The sequence below is a fragment of the Periplaneta americana genome, chromosome 5 (assembly GCF_040183065.1).
Source record: "Periplaneta americana isolate PAMFEO1 chromosome 5, P.americana_PAMFEO1_priV1, whole genome shotgun sequence".
NCBI classification, from domain to species: domain Eukaryota; kingdom Metazoa; phylum Arthropoda; class Insecta; order Blattodea; family Blattidae; genus Periplaneta; species Periplaneta americana.
This window is the reverse complement of record NC_091121.1, coordinates 92,920,373-92,942,812: the sequence shown is the minus strand read 5'-3', so window position 1 is coordinate 92,942,812 and position 22,440 is coordinate 92,920,373. Positions and strand designations below refer to the sequence as shown.

Genomic DNA, 22,440 nt, shown 5'->3' with positions numbered 1-22,440 from the left:
TTATACTAGATGGATTTGTTTTGTGACTAGCAAAATTTGAATCTGTGACTCTGAAATCAGCCACAAGGGTTGGTCCGGTTTTCCTTGCCACTACTGTACAATGACGCATACGGTGACCGAACTCAACTACTAATGTTTTTAGTTGGGTTTTTTTAACTGCGGTACACTGTTTTAACTACTAGGTTATTTAGCGTCGATGGAATTTACGATAGTGAGATTATATGTATTTACCGAGATGAGGCAGAGGATGTCCCATGGGTTTACTTGATATTTGCCTTACAGTTGGGGTTTCTTTGATTTTGCATTCTTAATGGTTTCTTCGTTATTTCTGCTATTATTAATTTAAGTGATATTCAATCTTCATTTATTTTTTCTATTATTCCTTTTATATATTTCTCTAACTCAGTTTTATATGCTAGACTGTTCGAGTAACTGGATCTTACACTGTTTCGTCACATTCGGGGTTACTTTTTCGTATTTAATCCTATTTTTTTTAGATGGACGTAGGCCTAATCATATTTTGTAGCATTATGGATAATCTGTGGCTACTTCTGCTCACTTGTAGCTTCTTGTTTATTCATTTAATTAATTATTAGATCTGAAAGTCATTGCTCCAAGGAAGAGATTTTTATTTCACCGCCAACTGCAGAATGACTTGAGCCTCATGAAGACACCTATAGGTATAAAATGTGATTGAGAATTTGTTAATAAGGATAAAGTGGTCTGGAAGTAGCAATTGTTACACTGCTTCATTTAAACCAGTATATGGTACTGCTTCTTGCCGCGTCTGTTCAATCGCTAGCGCGCTGGTTTTCCATGCACGCGGCCCGAGTTCAATCCCCAGCCAGTCATGATGGAATTTGTGGTGGACAAAGCAGGCGTTGTAGAGGGATTTTTTTCGGGGTACTCCTGTTTCCCTGTATCATTTCACCAACACTCTCTACCTTCCCCTCACTTCATCTGTAATCTGGAATAATTAAAAATAGACTGAGGTGAAATCTTGGGTGTAGTACGAATTACAGAAAACTCCTGGCCAGTTATCATCAGGCTACATGTCTGAGGATGGACGCAAGATTTGTCGTCTGTCAACTTCGGGTTCACAAATGCCACCCAGGCCACTTTTTGGATTTGGATAATCATAGCATAATGGCGCACAATGGGCCAAAGCAAGTCCAAGTGGAAGGACCCTGTCTTAGTCTAGCTGTCCCTTGCAGGGAAACATAAGTTTGTTAGTGTATAACTACGAAATGGGAAATACGATCATTTCAGGCGATGAAAATGCGATTTGTATGAACGTTAATAAAATCTATAAATTCCAACCGATTGTACTAATTCTTTCAGAAAGTGTTAAATTCGTGTATCTACACCAGTATCTATCATAGGTTTCGAGGTTCGATGCAAATAAAAGAAATTATGAAGATTTATTTTTCGCGAGATTTTCAAATATGAAAACATGAATAAAAATCACAAATCCCAACTGAATCTTCTAATTCCTTTAAAAAATGTTAAATTCATGTGTCTTCGAGCATATCTACTAAAAGTTTCATGATCCCATGCAGAGAAACGTAAGTTTGCTAGTGTATAACTACGAAATGGGAAATACGATCGTTTCAGGCGACGGAAATGCGATTTGTATAAACGTTAATAAAATCTATAAATTCTAACCGATTGTGCTAATTCTTTCAGAAAGTGGTAAATTCGTGTGTCTACACCAGTATCTATCATAGGTTTCGAGGTTCGATGCAAAGAAATGAAATTATGAAAATTTATTTTTCGCAAGATTTTCAAATATGAAAACATGGGTAGCCAAACCAAGCCAGATAATAATTACTTCTTCTTTATTACCACTAGCATGCATAATTTTAGTTTGTACATAAATTTAGAAATTATGCAACATAGAAAAACATCCTTTCCTTCGAAACTTTTCATCGCACTTTGTATCATAGTTTGATATTATCTGTTATTTGTGATGAACGAAGTAGTTTTACGGAGATGTAATTTTTCTCGAGGGTCAATCAACTAACCAGCTGAGCTTGTTGGCTTGTTGTGTCCGCACTCTTCCTACGCTGCTCCAACCTATCGATGGCTCAGAACCAGACTGTTCCAAATCCATTTTACTATTTTTGTTTTCAGGAGAGCTATTTTAAGCTCCTGACATTCGAAGCTTCATGAAACAATTTGGAATTGCTTCACAGCAACTTTATGGATATAAATATTTACAATTTTGTTCGATTCATCTATGCAGACAAGACCTGGAACACAATGAAACACAGATTTCTTCCTTATAAAAAGTTGGACATAGAACAGTCTGGTTCTCAGCCATCGCTATGTTCTACCCTTCGCTAAACTCATAAAATAGACTACTTTTAAAGAGTTGAATCTGAAACAACATTCACAATTATGCTATTCGACAAAGGATAGCACATTGAAAATAATAATTAGAATCATTCTGACTCTGAGGAAATCTGTAAACAGCTGACTTTAGAACTCGGTGAAAATGTCCTTATCATTTAATAATCGTAAGTACAACCCGTTTCAGCTCACGTTACCCGCGGCGCCTTCGTGAACCATCCGTTACGTCATACACTGTACAGTCGCGAGAGAATATTAGTCTATCAGTCTAGACTAGAGCAGCGTGAGGGACGTGTCTACAATCCGTTGAAGCATTTTAATACTGCATTAGTGAATTGTTTAGCTGTATTATCATTGAATATACTGTGCATTGAATCGAACGGTACGTATTTATACTCCTTATAAGCATTTTAATACTGCATTAGTGATTCATTTAGTTGTAATATCTTTTAATATGCTGTATATTGAATGAAAACGGAATGTGATGAAACACAAAATAGCGGGCTTATGTGAGGGCGGCAATGAACCTTCGGGTTCCTTAAAAGCCATTTGTAAGTAAGTAATGATTGCAAAATTGTACAGTACCACATCCGATCCGCACGTCTTCCTAAATCAACTATAGACGAACTTTTTTCTTCTTTTTATCAACAGTAATCTCAGTAGAGGTTTTGATTTATTTAGAGAAAATCAAAACTCGAGTGGGAGTTAATTGACTATTACACGATTAGAAGAAAGTATATAAAGATTAGAAGAAATAAAGTACTCTAATACAATAAAATATTAATTGACTTACTGAAATTCTATTTCACTAATGTTAGCTTCACCAAAACGTTTGAACGGAGCCGCCATTTTCAGTTGACTGTTTATGCTGTAAACAAATGACGATCGCAAAACATATTTTATAGTACCGTAAAGAATTTGCAGTTTGAAATGTTGCAAACAAAGAAACAAATGCTAGGATAGTGATAAAAAGAAACAAATGCTAGGGAAGCGATAAAATTAAACAAATACTAGGAAAGCGATAAAATTGTGCGATAAGCAGCCATGATTGGTTAAAAGACGTCCTTTCGTACCGTTTTATTGGTCAAAAGTAGTGTGACGGAGTAAAAGTGTAACAATCAGTCAAAAGCTTCTGCGGCTTCATGAAACGTCTGCAGTAATCAACATGTTGCTCATAGATTTCTGTTTCCAAAGGAAGAGCTTGTAAAGTTTTAACTGAGATCTTACAAATTAGAGATAGGATTGTTTCACATGCCTCAGATAGTCTGTACAACATGAAACATCTGACTTCATATCCGTTCAGAAGAAAGCCATGCTGAGGATTTTTATAATTATTCCGTTAACATTTTATTGCTATTGGCCGGCTTTGAATGCGCCACTTGGAGTTTATTGGCTGGTACGATAATTACAGACCGAGCACGATACTATTACCTTATAATATCATTAATTTTATTGGCACTGAATATTTTCTGGAAATGTATCACTATAGTTAAGTAGATCATTATATATTCACTCGCCCGCCTACGCACTATTTATTATGTAGTTTTCATTTTGTTAACAGGTTACACTTGTGGAATAATGAGTCATCCGTTTGATCAAGACATTGGAATGTCACTTCTCACTTAGAAGTTGTCTGGACTTATTTAACTAAACAAATTGCAGTGAGGCTGAATTTCTTGTTCTTGTTGGGTCAAATGTTGCCAATTTAAAAAAAAAAAATGTTGTCTTTTTGAAGATTCAGACATTTTTTTTTTTTGATCACTCATACTTTCTTCAGTATTTTTACGCACATGTATTGTCTACAAGGTGATTAATGAAGTGTGACCCACGCTTTAGGAATGATTTCTATAGGTAATTTTGATTAAAAAACGTCGCATAAACATAGATCTGGTGATCAATATTTAAGGAGCTACAGCTGTTCGAATCCTAGTAAAAGAAGCGACTATGAGCAGAATTAAAGGGAACAAATTAAAAATGCACATACTGATTACACTTCAACTCACTTGGTCGCATGGCTGTGAATCGCGCACGTAGCATTTTGTTGCTCGGCACGGCTGATGAGCGCAGCAACGTCCACAATAGAGGAAGTAATTTTATTGTGCCCACACCTGTGGAGTAACGGCTAGCGTGTCTGTTCGCGAAACCAGGTTGGGGCAAGTTACCTGGTTGAGGTTTTTCTCCGGGGTTTTATCTCAACTCAATATAAGCAAATGCTGGGTAACTTATGGTGTTGGACCCCGGATTCATTTCACTGGCATTATCACTTTCATCACATTCAGACGCTAAATAACCTAAGCTGTTGATAAAGCGTCGTAAAATAACCTACTAAAAATCCATCACTTAGTATATATTCTAAGACTTTGTACGTCATCATTTGTGCCAAGTATACATAACCTTGTTAAAAATAAAAGTTGCCAGAAAAGTCACCAAGAGAAATGTGAAGTACCAACGCAGTGATGTCAAAGCAAGTGCATTTTTCTGACCTTGACGTCGTCCGCGGGCAGCAAGCGCTAAGTATGGAAAGAGGAAGGGTTGTATATATGAATAAGCAACCTGTTGGATTAAGAAAACAGTGGTGCACAAACTTCAAACGGAACGTGAAATTTTACGTCGTTATTTTTATATGGCGTCTTTCTGTTTAATATTATCTATATTGTCTGTAAAACAAAAGTACTAATACTGATTTCTTAATATTGCACTTGGGTTTTAAATCTTAATAACATAATAGAGAGTTCATAAGGAATATTCACTTAAATTCCATAGTAGTATAATATTATACTGTATTAAGTGGATGAAACACAATATCATTCATAAAGAAAGTGATATTCCAAAGAAAGAGATTGAGTACGACATGATAAGTTGGAATTTATATTGATGGTATCTTTAGCCTTACAAAAGTAATCAATAAACTAATCAAAACAATATTACAGTACAAAGCAAAGTTACCTAGGTACTGTATCTGTTTTAAGTGTAACTAATATTACATAACAAAACTCTTATCGCATTATGCTTTTAAGGTGATATTTGTGAGCAACTTCCTATCATCAAAATATTAAATTATTTTCTCGAAATCTGCTGAAGCTATAGAGGTGACATTTTTACAACACATGGGCACGTATCTTTTGCTTATGATGTAACAGTAGTTGCTTTGTTAATTCATTTCCTTACAAACAATTTCCATGCGAATATTTTCAAAATTTTCAATAAGCTTACACTATCTTCAGTAATACGTATATACGGTATATTAGATGTACGAAAACATTCTGTAAGGCTACTAAATAAATAGGCCTATACCTGAAAATTTCACTTTTCTATACGAAAAGTTGAGAAAATATTTCTTTTGAATAAAAAAGTCAAACTTGTGAAAAATGAGCATTAAAATTAAAACTTATATTCTTATAATGCACTTATACATCTCAGGCAAATCTAAAAATTACCATGGATACAGTTTCAATAAGTTCTTTTCCCTTTATCTATTGAATCAGTGCTGGCCATCCCTGAATATAGCTCGACCAAGCGGCATATACCACCTCTTTCGTCTGTCTCTTTTCTTTCCGCTGTAAAGCGCTCAGGCTCTCTTGGGCTCTAAAGCGCGCGCTTGCTCATATGGGCATCAGTTGACATGACTGGTCTATGCTGACAGATATGTTAAATTAAGTTTTGCTTGAAATACATACGTTATGTTAGAATTTTATATATTTTATTTTGTACTATTTTTGGGAAGATATATGAACTCTTCTCATATTTTATTTTAAGCTTTCTGTGTTCAAATTACGCCTGTCACCCTACTTGACAGCGACCTCGATAGAGGAAAATGATCGCTTTAATTATTCTTTTGAATACACCAGAATGCTTAAACATGCATTATTTAATAGACTTGAGAATATAACTACTACAATGAGCAGAGGATTGAGAAGAAGGTTCATAAATAAATTAACAGTGATGAAATTATATTACAAATTGTAAATCAACATCGTGTTAACATGGTGTTAATCTGTATTTTAGTCTTTAACTCATTTATTTATTTTCATTTGTTGATACAATGAGGTAATAAAATGACAAAACCACACAAAAACAGAATGACAGTGTGAACGATTTCTGTAATTAATTCACTCATCTCGTAGCACATTTATAATTGCACCAATTTTTTAAGCAATAAGAAACGCTTAAATACACCAGTAAAAAAAAAAAAAACATAAAATTCGAGGTTCTTATGTGTACAGGTGTTTCATATAATATTTTCATTTCAATCACTCATCATTCTGAGAAATACACTAAATAAAAATGAAAAATATAATACTGTAGATTATACAACAATAATTATTATTATGTTTGGGATTGTAATATAAAATTCAGTGATGATAGCAACGAAATTTATACTGCAATTACTTTCAGTTATCACAATATTACACCACAACTTCAGTACAATACTACTAGAAATCACTTTCCACAATAAGCATTGAAAAAATAGTGGTATTCTTCAAAACTTTAACACTTTTACATACAGTAACATCACTTAACTCTCATAATGAACAGTTAGGACATTATGAAGAGTCGAGTATCTCGATGTAATGTGTAGCGAAGTTTGACATTTTTTATTACAATTGGCGGGTACAGTTTGAAATGTTCATTAGCTCAGTTGAATGAAGAAGTAGGGGACATCTCCAACAGATGGCATGACAATGAATCAGATCATAGTTACATGATGTGTTCACAGGTGGCAGCTCAGGCTGGCAGTAACTCATCCTTCGGTATTGTGTTCAAAACTGTATTACTTATTTGGGTTATAACTTCTTCAGCCGTTTCCTGTACGATGGGCATGACGATTTCCAGAACCTGCTTCTTGTTTTGCTTGTAGAACTGAAGCGCAGACTGGGCTGTAGAAAGAGGTAAAAATATCAGATTTATTTTCTGTAAGTTGAATAATTTAGTCTAATTTGGTAGTTGTACGATATTGCATTTTTTAAGAGGACTGGTTAGGTCACATAGAAAGAATTACTCTTTACAGCAGTGGTCGTCAGCACTCGCTGAAATGTGCAATGGGTACATGGTGCCGTCCCGTGTGCACTGTCGTGCAACAGGGAGAGATAGAGAGCATACCCGCTAGCAGCTACAAGAGCACTATAGTGCACTGCGTTTTCCGCGGCTAGCCCCATCGTGCTCTGTGCTGACGACCTCTGCTTTACAGGAAAGAATAGAAGATATCGACCAAAAGCGCAAAGGAAAAGTTGTAATAAAATATACTGCATAATTTTAAAACCACATTTTACATGTTTAATCCTTGCAAGCATGAATTCAGTTTTATTTACATTTTAAAATAATGTCATACGAATATTAAGCTCGCACTATTAGACATTTCAGAAATGATTTACTTTCTGATATAACAATTTAGTATTCTTTTGTTGTTTATAATTAGAGATGGAAGTTCGGACCCCGAACCTATGACGTTAACTACGTCGCATGTTATGCAAGTTGTGTTGTTTACATTAACTCACGAAAAGACAAAGTATATGATTATGTCTCGTGAGCAGAATATTATACGAAATGGAAATATAAAAATTAGAGATTTATCCTTCGAAAAGGTGGAAAAATTCAAATATCTTGGAGCAACAGTAGCAAATGTAAGTGACACTCGGAAGGAAATTAAACGCAGAATAAATATGGGAAAAGCGTGTTATATTCGGTTGAGAAGCTTTCGTCATCTAGTGTGCTGTCAAAAAATCTGAAAGTTAGAATTTATAAAACAGTTATATTACCGGTTGTTCTGTATGGTTGTAAAACTTGGACGCTCACTTTGAGAGAGGAACAGAGATTAAAGGTGTCTGAGAATAAGGTTCTTATGAAAATATTTGGGGCTAAAAGGGATGAAGTTACAGGAGAATGGAGAAAGTTACACAACGCAGAATTGCACGCATTGTATTCTTCACCTGTCATAATTAGGAACATTAAATCCAGACGTTTGAGATGGGCAGGGCATGTAGCACGTATGGGCGACCCCAGAAATGCATATAGTGTGTTAGTTGGGAGGCCGGAGGGAAAAAGACCTTTGGGGAGGCCGAGACGTAGATGGGAGGATAATACTAAAATAGATTTGAGGGAGGTGCGATATGATGATAGAGACTGGATTAATCTTGCACAGGATAGGGACCGATGGCGGGCTTATGTGAGGCGGCAATGAACCTGCGAGTTCCTTAAACGCCATTTTTAAGTAAGACAGGTGAATAAAACAAATGGAGTATAGCACACAATTACGAAAGCAATTTACCTCATTCTCTTCTTTGTAGAAAATGGTGATGCATTTTAAATAAAAGTGAAGGTGTATTTTAAATGTCGCCAATTTCGTTGCAATGTACAACGGTGTGCATTCGAAAATTGTCAAATATAAATCTGTTTCGGTGGAGAAAATATTCTTTCAACATCACACGATGTTATTGGTGAGAATTTTAAAAAGTTTATATTCATTGTAATGTTGTTGTATATTATCTTGTGTCTATTCACTATTCAATTCATATTGTACTTCACAAAGTTTCGAAAATGCAGGATTTTTTTCAAGAACACTTCTTCAGTTTTAGTTTAACTTTTTATTGTTGCCAACAGCTGATGGTATAGAATTAATTTTTTTTTCACAACAGAAGGATAAGTATTAATTGTGTATGCATGGTTGTTACAGTCGGTTGTTTTCTATACGTATACTTTTCAATGAAGTGTTTAAAATGCTGATTTTCAAGCCTTTGGAACGGAGTATTCGCACATATCAGCATCAGACACAAATCATAATAAAAAGTGGACTACGCTGAAAATGAATCATTAAACAATTTCAGATGTTCGATGTTTTTTTAAATCACGACGCTTTTTAAGTAACTTACAAACTTTACACCATAATATATTTTCGTCTTTGACTGAAAAGCCTCTAAAGTCTTTTACAAGCAGAAGCAAAGTCGCAGATTTTATTGGTGGCATTTTAATAGGTACACCTTCACAGCACTTTCTCTAGATCTACTGCATTATTGAACTAGTTGCGAGAGGTTTACTTTTTAAACAGAAAACAGGCTTGCTGTGTCGAAATAACCTACTAGAATCTAGTAAACAGCAGAAAATCCATACCCATTAAACTTCGGATGAATAGAGTTCCTTTCACACGAAGTCTTTCATTTCGCATAAGAACCTGAAGATACATCAGTGAAGTAAACAGCTGACGTCATCCTATAGCCAGCGTTCCTTAAACCTGTAGCCGCCTCTAGGCAATGTTTTGGTGTCCAGACCCGTTTCCTCTTTATAATCAATTTTTAAGGTTTTAACATGCATCTTATTTTCAGATTATTTATTTTTATTATTAAAAACTGCTTTGAATGGTCAATAATAATAAAAATCATCATCTCATTCTCATATTCAAGAAAAGTAAGAGGAAAAAAATAATATTGTGGGAAAATATGTGAGACTTTTTCGAAATTCGCATAACTTTGCTTCTAAACTGCGAACTGCGGTATAAATTTACAGTGTAAAAATAGAGTTGTTTCGAGACAGTTGAGTTGAACAGGATGAAATGGAACATTTTCTGCTTGTACTATACAGATCCAACTTCGGGTGTTAACAAAGCAATGGGAAACAGTTGTGTTATTAGAAATTGTTTCCGATTCTTTCATCTCTATTAGAAAGATGATAAAATGGAGTAGATGCATTAGAAGAAATGAGGTAAATCTGGTTAACCGGCGCTGCTACTAATAATAATTATTATATTATAGTACTAAAAGTTTATTTTTGTGCAGACAGTCAGTCTCTCACAATTTTGCTTATAAGATCTATTTGTCTAAAACTGTCATGTTTTAAAATTCTGATCGGATTCTATGAGACTTGACGTATAAAATCAACATCGGAAGGTTTTTACACTCTACTTCAGTTTCACCTGCTTTTCTGTTGGCATATTTTTCATCCTTACTGAATATCTCACGTGTCTCAAAAGAGAAAAAAAAATATATATAGGCTATCTTACACACACATACACACACACGCGCGCGCGCTCGCAGGGTTAAACGGGTATAGTGCCATTACTTTAACTGATGATTGTTCATGTCATAAGGAAGAAAAAATGTTCTTACAATTTTTTCTAATTGCAATATTTAACTAATTATTAAAGTTTATAATATTACGCGTTTGCTAACGTTGCTGGATGGGGAGGAGGGAGTTAACAAGTATACAGTACAGCTCAAGCGGATACAGACATACCGGTGCAAAATAGATTCTCTGTTTTAATGTAGGGGCGGACCGTTGTTTACATAAAAGGAACAGTAAATACAAACTTTCAATCTCATTAATAGAACTTTTTGGTAAATTTCAATTTCATTTAACAATATTGGGAACATTGGTCCGTTTTTTAATTGTATGTCTAAAAAAGAAACAATGGTTTACTACACAAAATTACCCGAACTTTTTTTAATGCAATATTTTAAACTCTCCCGCTTCCATAAAGCAGTACCATTTTTAAAGAAATTTCTGTTGTGTGATTTTCAAAACGAGGTAAGAGAGTCGTAGTTTCTAATAATTGTTGAGAAACCGCTACAAAAGTTCGCCGATTAGGTAACCTTCTTTGCGGAAAACGTTGACGGTACATCTTCTTGCCTCACTTGAATTACGACGACTTTCTCCATAAATTAATAACATATGATATTCCTAAACTGTGAATGACATTGTAAGTTGTTTATCGAATACCTGGTACCGAACTTTCATCCGCTCTACAGTACACACATGGACAGGGAGCTTGAACTCAGTTGACATGTATCCGTACTTCTGTGCAGAGTACTGCCTGCTGAACACGTTGCCACGTCTCTCACATCAGAATATTAACAAATTTAAGCATGCAATTTTATTTAATTTCTCGAAAACGTAATAGAAAACAAATATGTATTTAAACTATGCCGGGACATAGCTCAGTTGGAAAGAGCGCTCAGCGCGCAGAGCTGAGAGGTCCTGGGCTCGATTCCCGGTGCCGGTACGAATTTTTCTCGTATTTAATAGTAATAATACATATTGGCTACTTCATAGTAGTCGTGTAATATTCAATGAGGAGGGCGAGACCTCATACAAAATGAATATGTGATATACCTACTGATGTAATTATTTTCGTAATTTTCCTAACGATATAAGCAGTATAACGCTAATAAAATAACAAAAGAAACATTTTTTTTCTAGGAAAACTATAAAACTTGACCCTATATTGTATTGACATTTTTTGATCCTGTCGACCGTCCCCGACGACTGTGAAAAGAACGCCACTTATACCCCTTACATCCTGTATATTTAAACAATATATAAACTGTTATCATAGCATGATACTCCGAAAAGTGGCAATTAAATTTAAGATAGACAACATGTTTTTCAATGTTATCTGCAGGGAGCGAAACTTGTTGCCCGATGAAACAGATTTGCTGTTCCCTGATTGTAGGTACGGGTTTGTTTACTTGCGCGTGAGTAGGTGGCGAGGGATAGGCAGAGACCACAGATTTTCGCATAATGGCATGAAGCGTAGAATGAATATAGTAATTTATAATAATGTAGTGGAATCTGTAGGCAAATGAATTAACCATTTCAGTTTGGACTTAAAGACTGAAATATAAAAATTATTTAAGCATGTCTGTAAACTAGTGATTCAGAGAATTGAAAAATATGAATTACATGATTCATATTCATTGTTTGTAAATTTAAACGAATTATTCAATCCAGCAAATATTGTACAAATAAATGTTAATAATGTTAATTCACTCACAGAAAGTATTAAAGGAAAGAGTTGCTTCAAGGATATAAAAAGTACTGATTGCAGTGTAGCATTTCTTACATTGAAAGAAATAGTAGCTTTGAAACAATCATTCAACACTTTCAATGTTGAAGTATACGAGAGTGAGACATTACGAGCTCTCATATTGAATTATCCTGAATTTGCACTTGCTGTGTTGAATGTGTCTAGGTTTGTTGAATAAATTGATGTATGAAACTTTTTATCATTACTTTGACGCCTAATGCGTAATATAGGGTTATTTTTTTCACGTGAAAATATTTTTCCAATTTATACGAAATTATTGAGATTATCTTACAACTAATTAGCGATAAAATGTGAGATACAACATTTTTATATCGACTTTTTTCGAAGTTAATACGGAATTCGTGGTCTCTAGACCGTGATGTCAGTTACTCGTCACATTTGATAAAGCGTCGTAAAATAACCAATTTAAAAGAATTACTTGTCGATTGCAATACAAAGCAAGTAAACAACGAACAAATAAGGCACAGTAGTTCAACGGGACACGGCCCACAGAACACAGTTAACCTGACACCACTTGCCTCTCTCCAATTGGGCAGCAAGTTTCGCTCCCTGGTTATCTGTAACCAATTAGGTTTTTTTACCACTCTTTCTCCTTATATTCAAGCTATGCATACTTCTCTAGTTTCCTGTTCATAAATTATTTCATCTCTGTCAGTCTTGTATTTCTTTTTAAGCACCGTGTTGTGGCATATCTTCCATATCTACTTGGCTATGAATCGAAACTACACTTTAGAATTAAATACACCAACTACAAAATAGGATCCTGACATTGTATACTAGCCACAAAGCCGTGCCCCACGTATATTTCCATTTCTTTAGAATTTTTTTGATCATTATCTGTAGTAAGATTGGTATGATAATGAGTTATATTCCTTAGAATAAGCAACTTTGAATAAGAGTTAGTTTTTAGTTTGTTAGTCTGTCTGTCGGTGAGTCAAATAGACCTGCGATCGTGTAAGGAACTCCAAGGATGTGTACAAAGCTGTTACTACTTCCTCCATCGCTAGTCTTTTTACGCTCCTCTTTTTATGAGCCAAGTTTTTGGGATGGCTTTAAATATGAAACTTTACCATTTCTCACGGTATTCAATACGGTATAGGTCATTTGTTATCTCGTGAAACCAAATTAATGCGTTCGTCGTAGCACATAGTAAGAACCTTATGGTGAAGGTAAATGAGCTAGCTAGCTAACTGCAAGTAGAAGCATAGCGAGGAAAGGAAACTTCCCATTCCACTTTCTTCTTCCCCTTATTCGCAAGTGGGTTTAACGAGTAATAGCCTATTACTGGTAGTTCTTTAAAGAAGTTTCGCATTTTATTCAGTAAGTCAAGTGTTTACCGAAGCCTACTTGGTATTTATGAGAAAGTGTAAGGTACAATATTTGGGGCAATTTGCGTTCAGGAGTCCAGAACGATAGTGGGTCCAACAATATACAATTGTTGCATACATCTCAAGTCTGATTAGTAAGCTATATATGAAATGGAGGGGAGAAGGAAACTGGCCAGCCTACTCCATTATCTCCTGTCTTAGTTGTCTCATGAATGGCCTCTTCTTGGTGTCAATTATGATGTTCCAATCAGTCTTCGGACTGATAACTGCTGACTAAAAACACACACACATGTGCATTTGTGTGTAGTATGCGTATGCGTGGGCGTACGTATGTGCATGTGTATGCGTGTAATTATGTTCTGCTATTTGTATTTTATACAGGGACATCATTTTATTTTTACTAACATTTTTAATATTAACCTGTCTATACCTTTAGAGAACCGGAAACACCGCTTGCTCCCCCCCTCCAAGACTGGAGTTCGATGATACTGGCGTAAAACACACATCACTCTACTAGGTATAGGAAGGAAGAAAAGTAGTTCATCCATTTACGTAAACTAGGAAATATTGCGATTTTGAGTTTGATAATTTTCATTAGGTTTTTCTTTAATGAAAGTACAGTACTGTATTAAGAATAAGTGTTTTTACTCACGAAGTGAGTTATCCATGCGAACGTATTCATTATGCGGTGTATATTATACTGTCTACAGCACATTAGCGTACAATATAGAGAAAGAAGTTAAATTGAAAAATAATCATAATATGAATATTTAAACACAATTTTGAAAATGATGGCCGTTCATTTCGATACAGGCTTCAGTTCTTTTGTGCATATTATCGCACTATAGACTATTGCATCTAATTCCAATTGCCAGTTTTGTCCTTCGTACTAGTAACTCATGTTGAAATAATTCTATACCTACTCTACGTACTGTTAATTCAATCTTCACTTCTGCCCGACCCGAAAATATAAAATTACTCAGACATGCTATCTACTGTCCGTCCAAGGATTGTAGAAAGGGAGGAAATCACGTGACAGTTAATTACTTAACGAGGCCCTTTTATTTAAGTTAAATTAAACAGCTGTATAATATAACGTAAACGCCCAATTCCTAAGAGAAATTAATGTTTTCAGAAAAGAGCTAAGACAGCCCAGCTTTTACAGAGGGGCAAGCAGAAGCAGGTGGGGGAAATCGGGATGCGACGTAGGCAAACGGACAGTACCTGTGCGAAAATATGATTCAATATTGAAAGCTCTTTCGTCACTGGAAAACGCGAACATATTTCTGGAACGTACTATACTCAGTAACTCAGTACTGCTTACTATCTGCTGTCTTGGCTCTGTGTGGAGTTGGAACTTCATTAGTAGAAGGGATGGGAGTGAAGTACATTCAAAAACTCAGGTACAATAAAAATTGAAGTAAAAATAAAATGATGTCCCTGTACAGTTTATCGTTGTCAGAAGATAGGTAGTTTCTCGCCACCTGTGAGCAGTGGTATCAACTACAGTGCCGACTTCGAATACTCACTCAGCACTCCGCTTCTGTCATCCTTTACATTGATCTTCACGCTAGAGTCCCCGACTCTTATCTTGGTCTTGATTGTCTTCACTTGAATGTATTCTTCACCGTTTTTCTTAATCGTCTTTCCGCTCCCCTTTACGTCAACCTTAACGTCCGCTGTAATAAAAAACATTTATATTTACAGTTGAAATCTTTAGATAACATTTGTGGACATTAACTCAAGAGAACTGGGATTGTTTACAAGCAAGAAATTGTGTATTTTACTTCTTTTGGGGACTATATGACATGAGTGTTCATTGTATTCCATATATTCTGTATTGTCTTAATCGATGAACTTGCTCATTGTATCGCATAACTGATAGGACTCTCTACTTAAGATTGTCTAATTTCTGAACAGTTATGGTCAGCAACAAAAGTATCTAAACATGTTGTAAAACTTGCTGCTTGTGTTTGACAAGCCAGAGCATTAAACAGGAAAAATAGAGCTTTTTTCTCGTTCCACAGGTATTGAATGTATTCTCCTTTCTTTGTCGTATCTTGTCTTAATGTTATTCAGAGCCGTACATCAAAACTGACAGGGTTATTGCTTCATAAGATTTTAATTGTCTTTCCTCGCCTTGTCTCAAAGATTTTTGGAACAAGTGGAGAATTGAGAAGTACAGCAGCGCCGATTACGCTCGCCACTAGTCACCGGCCCGTACCGAGTCATGTCAAACAAAAGAGAATCGAAATGTTGCTGTAGGGAAACAACTTAGAAAATTCCGTTGATCTACGCATGGCTTTTTGGTTGAATCTGTCTGTTTATGTTTCTGTAGGTGTAGTTATCATTTGTGATGTGTTCTGCATATGTGGAAGTGTTTTGTAGTTCTGATATGGCTGTGATGTTTTCTTTGTAACGTGTTTCAAATGATCTGCCTGTCTGTCCTATGTAGAAATTGTTGCAGGTGTTGCATTTGAATTTGTATACGCCTGTGTGGTTGTATTTGTTTGTGTTGTTTGTGTGTTGAGATGCTTTTGTGAAGTATTATTTGTTCAGTATGTGATGTTGTAATTTAGTGTTGTATGTGCAATCTTGTGTGTCTTTTTGTTTTTGATTCTACATATTCAACGAAAAAGCCAGAAATTAAACACACTAGAACAATACGAAATATATAGACACACAAAAACACACCCAAATGAAATTCTCAACACACAACTCAATTTCAGAACACACACTCTTTGACTCCATATTACACTACACAAACACACTCCCACAGGAAACACAAACAAAAGGTGCCAAGACCAGCACCAACCAGTTCTGAAGATGGCCCAAAACAGGCTGAAACATGTTAACCAGCTACGGTAAAATTTAACACGAGAAAGACATATAATACTTATTCCAGAAATGATGAATTCAAGTTACGGAAAATAAAATCTTGAGGAGGAAACAGAGTTATACCTTTTAAATATAAAATTTGCCAAATATACTATAAAAGAGTAAAATAATTGCATAAGCCTATATATAAATTACCAGGTAGAGTTGAACACTATTGAGAAAGCAGCCATATTGTGGAAATTGAATTTTAGCTATCCTAGCCCAAAAATAGAAGAGAATTGGAAAAACTCAAGAATGAATGGGCTGATCGAATAATTCGGTTTCTAAGGTGTTCAATCTTTTCGACTGTTATTGTTGTTGTTGGTGGTGGTGGTGGTGATGATATGGTGATATTAATTAGCAATAGTTAATTTCACTACTATTACGCAATTTGCTAATGGTTATAATTTTATTAGGATTTTAATTAATCCATCTCAAACTGTAAGACATATCGTCGTTGTTCTTGCAATAACTCCTATGTGACATATTTGTCGATTTTCAGATTTTTGCTCTATTAAATAACTTAAATAGTGATACAGCAAATAATAAAATCTCCTATATGCAATTATATTTCTTTCTTTCGAAAATGTAAGAACCCACAGTCTCCTATGTACGGCTACCATAGGATGAATAAATGTGTTTTTTCTTCTTACTGAAAAATTTTATATTTTGCACATTGTAGTTATTGCAGTAACGACGACGATATACTTTTTATAATTATTTTACATAATTTCATATTAAATTACACGACATATTTTCGTATTGCAGAGTTGTGTACTTACTGAAGTTGCCCATGAAGACGCCCTTGCCCTTGAAGGGAGCGACGAGAATTCGGCCATCCACGTCATAGTCCGCCGTGGCTTCGATCCGTGGCAGCGTGACACTCACTTCGATACCCAGGTTGTCCAGGTCAGTCCTGAAAAAAAAAAGAAAGATAATTATTTACAAAACTGTAATGTAATATTGCTCATATAATTATATTCTTTCTTGATTTAAACTTTCCGATATTTTGTTATTGCCTAATTACAGCGCCATAGTTCGTGACGACATTCGCTACATAAAGTTATCGTTAGTTGAGATGCGACATTTTACTAGTGACTGTTACGAATATTTTGCACATTTTCTTCATAGAAGACACTCAGACACTAATTATATTTTCTTGATGTATATGTCGAAATTAATGTCAGTTCTTCCTTGGTTTATTCGTCTATATATTTTCTGAGGAGCAAGTTTTCAGTTTCAAAAGAAATAGAAATAAAGAGAAATTAACTTCTTCTCGTATCAAAATAATATCCAAATAAATAACAAAACTAGGTCATATGCATTTATTGTTAAACAGACACATAAAATGTTAATTTTAGTAACTCCAGTTCTACAGGGTGTAAGGGGTAGAAGTGCCGTCCTTTTACAGTCGTCTGGGACGGACCATAGGATCAAAAAATGTCCATACAACATAGGGTCAAAACTTAATAGTTTTCCCAGAAAAATATTTCTTTTCCTATTTTATTTGCGTTATACTGCTTATATCGTTAGTAAAATTACGAAAACAATTACATCAGTAGATAACTCTAGCAGAGTTAATATTAGTTTAAATAAATATTTGTGTCTTCTATTACGTTTTCGTGAAATTAAATAATAATGCATGCTTAAATTTGTTAATATTCTGGCGTGAGAGACGTGGCAACGTGTTCAGCAGACAGTACTCTGCACAGACGTACATTCGTACATGTCAGCTGAGTTCAAGCTCCCTGTCCATAGGTCTACTGCCGAGCGGATGACAGTTCAGTAGGCTACACTACAGGTATTCGATAAACAACTTACAATCTCATTCACAGTTTAGGAACATCATATGTTATTAATTTATGGAGAAAGACTTTTGTAGCGGTTTCTCAACGATTATTGGAAACTAGGAGTCTCTTACCTCGTTTCATAAATCGCACAACCAGAAATTTCTTTAAAATTGGTACTGCTTTATGGAAGCGTGAGGGATTAAAATGTTGCATTAAAAAAAAAGTTCGTGTGATTTTGTGCAGTAAACCTTTATTCTTTATTTTTTAGACGTACAATAAAAAATGGACCAACATTGCCAATATTGTTAAGTAAAATGGAAATTTACCGTAATGTTCTATTAATGAGACTGAAAGTTTGTATTTGCTGTTCGTTTTATGTAAACAATAGTTTTGGTCCGCCCGTGCATTATAACAGAGCATCTATTTTGTACCGGTATGTCTGTATCCGCTTGAGCTGTACTGTATACTTGTAAAGCCCCTCCTCCCCATCCAGCAACTTTGCCAAACGCCTAATATTGTAAACTGTAATAATTAGTTAAAGATCGAAATTAGAAAAAAATTGTGAGGTCAGTTTTCTTCCTTATGACATGAATAATCATGAATTAAAATAATGCCACTTATGCCTCTTCTATCCTGTATATTTGGCCAATGTCAATATTGGGATCTGAGGCAATTTATTAACGATTAATAATTAGGTTTTCACATATTTAGCAGATGCATGAAGTCCGACTGACCAACAATGCAACGAAGATAGAAGACAAAACTTAAGTAGCCTACTACTTTCGTAATTTTGACTTCAGGCAAATACAGAAAACATGAATTACCGTCTACGGGGGTAACATTGGCCCATTAAGGGTAACTTTGGCCCAACAAATATATATATTTTTAATTGTTATATCTCCACAAAATGTGATATATCTTAGCAGCTTCAACTATACTGTGTAGATGGCAGCTCCTGTCAGTATTTTGTGAGAGAAATAACAATTCAAATATGTAATTTCTATTGGGCCAAAGTTATCCTTAATGGGCCAATGTTATCCCCGTTGACGGTACCTGAAGCACATCTAAAATAGGTTGGCTCAGAGTTCAAACACAAACACAATCCAAAAGGTGGGACATATGACGTTCAATGAAAAAATAGATGTCTTGATAGTAATGTGAAGCAGAAGGATATCAAGGCTTATTGAAGATGATTTGATGGTGATTATGATTATCGTGATGTAAACATAGTAATACAGAATTATCTCCAGAAGTCTTAAGCACTGCTTGAGACCCGTTGCGAACATGTTCACGGGATTCCCTCTTACGCAACCAAGTTTATAGGCTAACGTGTATTTTTTCCGTACCGAATCTGCATGTTATTAACATTCCCATTCGTCTAATGTAATAACAGCTATATAGATTTATAGCTTATGTAACTTCTCATACGTTATATTTGAAATGGAGGGAAAAAGCGTTCGTCCATGAACAGTACGAAAGAAACTAGTAATCATCCAGTATTGTAATTCTGCGCTAGTGCCTGGTTATTATGCATCCATTTGTGGACAGAAATAAAGTTTGTCCCGATATGTTGTTAAACAAAGATTCATTACATATAACGTATTACAAATTATAAATGCAATTGATTATACTACTCGTATTTTTCAATACATTTTGTCAGACACAAAGATAATATATTGATGATTGTTATAGAATGTTTAATAGGATGTTTTATTTTTTTTTGATGGCAGAGTTAAGGCCATAAAAGATTCTCTACCACTCAACCAGCCTTAATCAAGACAATAGTGACATACATATTTAAATTATGAATATTTACAATACACTAGAGATTCTACAGCAGTAACCTTGAGTTAAATTTTAACTAGTGTGTGTTTACTTAATTTCAGATAAAACCTTTACGAAAAAGTAATAATTTATGAGTAATATAGAATTGTAATTATTTTGAGTTAATTAGTTTCTTAAATGATGAAAATTAATTTAGTAGTAGTTTACTGGAACTATATTATAGATAGCGAAATATGAATCTAAAATATATTGATATAATTTATTTATTTATTTATTTATTTATTTATTTATTTATATTTAATGTGCTGTACAACAGCCAGTGGCCAATTACAGTTCAGCACAAATATAACAAAAACATAAAACAAAAATAATATTAATGTAATGGGATTTTGCCATTAGAGGTTTTGTATTCTATTTGAAAAAAAATTAATGGTAATATTAGGAGTGGACAGATGTTAGTTTCATTATAAGTAACAAAGATTAATGAGTAATTAATATGTTAAGAAATAATTTATATAATTTTGACCTAAATGAAGTTATTGGGCAACAACCCCTTACTTCAATCGAAAGAGAATTCCAATTTTTAGCAACTGAAACTATATAGGATGTCTTGTGGCGGGGTATAATGAGCAAATTGTTGTGATGAGACTTGGTACTTAGCTTATGATAAGCGGATAAATTTTTAAAACGAGAAGCCAAATAGATTGGGGTAGCGGTTCGTAAAATTTGGAATAAGAGAATGCAGGGCTCGTCGATCGCTTAGTTTTAACCAAGACAGAGTTTGGAAAGACGGAGAAACGTGATCATACTTACGAACATTGCAATTGTAACGGACGCACGCATTATGCACACGTTGTAGCTTGGTGCTCAGATTTGCATTTAGGCTACTTAATAGAACATCGCTGTAGTCGAAGTGTGGCCTCGCGAGTGTTTGTACAGACCCAGAAACAAAATTTGGGACACCTGAATTTTCCAAGTTCCAGTTATGACATACTGCGCATGCTCAGTTTATCAGGGAGAAAGTACTTCAGTCGCTTTAATGAGTGAATAATCGAAAATATTTTTTATAAGTGCGATTCACTTGCTCATACCATTCCAGGTGACAATCCATATAAATTCCAAGTTTATTAATAGTCGAGCTATATGGAATAGTGGTATTATTTATAATTATCGGTGACGAATTTTGTCCGCCACACTTCGATCTTTGGTGTTCTACAGTGCTCTCATTTTACGAGGAAACTTCGCATCATTCCGCCGTCGGCCGACCGTAGCGTGGGAAGCCAGCTCTACGAAACATCCCGGTAGTTAGTTGCTTCTGAGTATTGTACTGGAACGTGTGTGAGACTGTTGCTAGTGTATTAAGTAATCGATTGGAAAATGAAGTATACTGTTATAATCTAGTTTCTAGCACTATATTAAGATAACCTGCGACTTACTTGCTTTTAAAATTAAGTCTGTATTACCTCCCATTTTACATCCCTTAATGTTCGTATTTCGTAAAACTCCGTCTTATCTTTTGACTAAGGATTAACATAAATCTACACACAGGGTTTAAAGAGATTTAAGATGATTAGTCAGTCCGTTGATTATAGAACAGTTTATATATATATATATATATATATATATATATATATATATATATATATATAGAGAGAGAGATTGTCTTTATTACTTTATAGTAACGAGGAAAAGATTATGCAGCGGCAACTGGAATTATCTCGAAAACTGTGTGCCGGGAATTGGTCCCTTTTCTTACGCATGCACACAGTTCCATAAAAGTAATTATATGTGCATTGTTTTTGTAGGTGATTGTCCATCCGAGTCCACTAGGATAATCGGGAATGTATGTTTACTCTTATGTCTCACCCATCTCAGATGCAGTTTGCTTGTGACGAAGATAACAACCGAGCTTGCTGCTATGAGTAACTCGCTCTCAAGTTCTGATTAACAAAATCCATCTGCCTAAATCGATGGCGCCCACTATACTTTTTCGATCTGATGGAGATTGTATACATTTCGCGGTACTTATATTTGACCTCTATTCGGCCTATGGTGGAGTCCGCATCTCGCAGTTATAGAAACCACGTACTATCTCTCGTGTAGTCCGAATTTGTGCGAGACGGGCCTCGCACCTCGCATGCGTCGGTTCAGAAAAATCAAGGCTTTAGCGTGACCGAGTTACGCCGGTGGCTCTGAAGATATTCTGCTTAACTATTTTAATTCATGCGAAGAAGGTAAAATCTCACAACAAGAATAGACCTACATCATCAAAAGGGGATTTTCAGTTCATTTCGAAGAATGTTTAGTGAGAGTTGTCCACAAGCTAAGGTTTTCACGATTTTTGTCAGTTTCTCAAGTTAGCCTACCTCTATTCCTATTATGTCCTGCGCCTATTGCGGAATTAGCCTTTAGTTACCAAGACTTTTGTTACTTTGGGGTACATACAATCTCCTTCCTATTATTCATGATATTAATTATAGCGAGTTGTGTAAAC

General features: G+C 35.0%; 1 protein-coding gene across 1 annotated transcript in view; it reads right to left on the bottom strand.

The window, feature by feature from the left end:
- Positions 1-6,341: 6,341 nt before the first annotated feature.
- Positions 6,342-22,440, bottom strand: part of LOC138699999 (circadian clock-controlled protein daywake-like) — a 42,165-nt gene continuing 26,066 nt past the window's right edge. The window contains exons 4-6 of the mRNA XM_069826267.1: positions 17,154-17,287; positions 15,024-15,173; positions 6,342-7,229 (exon numbers count right to left, since the gene is read on the bottom strand). Of these exons, the coding sequence (XP_069682368.1) occupies positions 7,078-7,229; positions 15,024-15,173; positions 17,154-17,287 (436 nt within the window). The 3' untranslated portion in view covers positions 6,342-7,077. The remainder of the gene's footprint in view (positions 7,230-15,023; positions 15,174-17,153; positions 17,288-22,440) is intronic.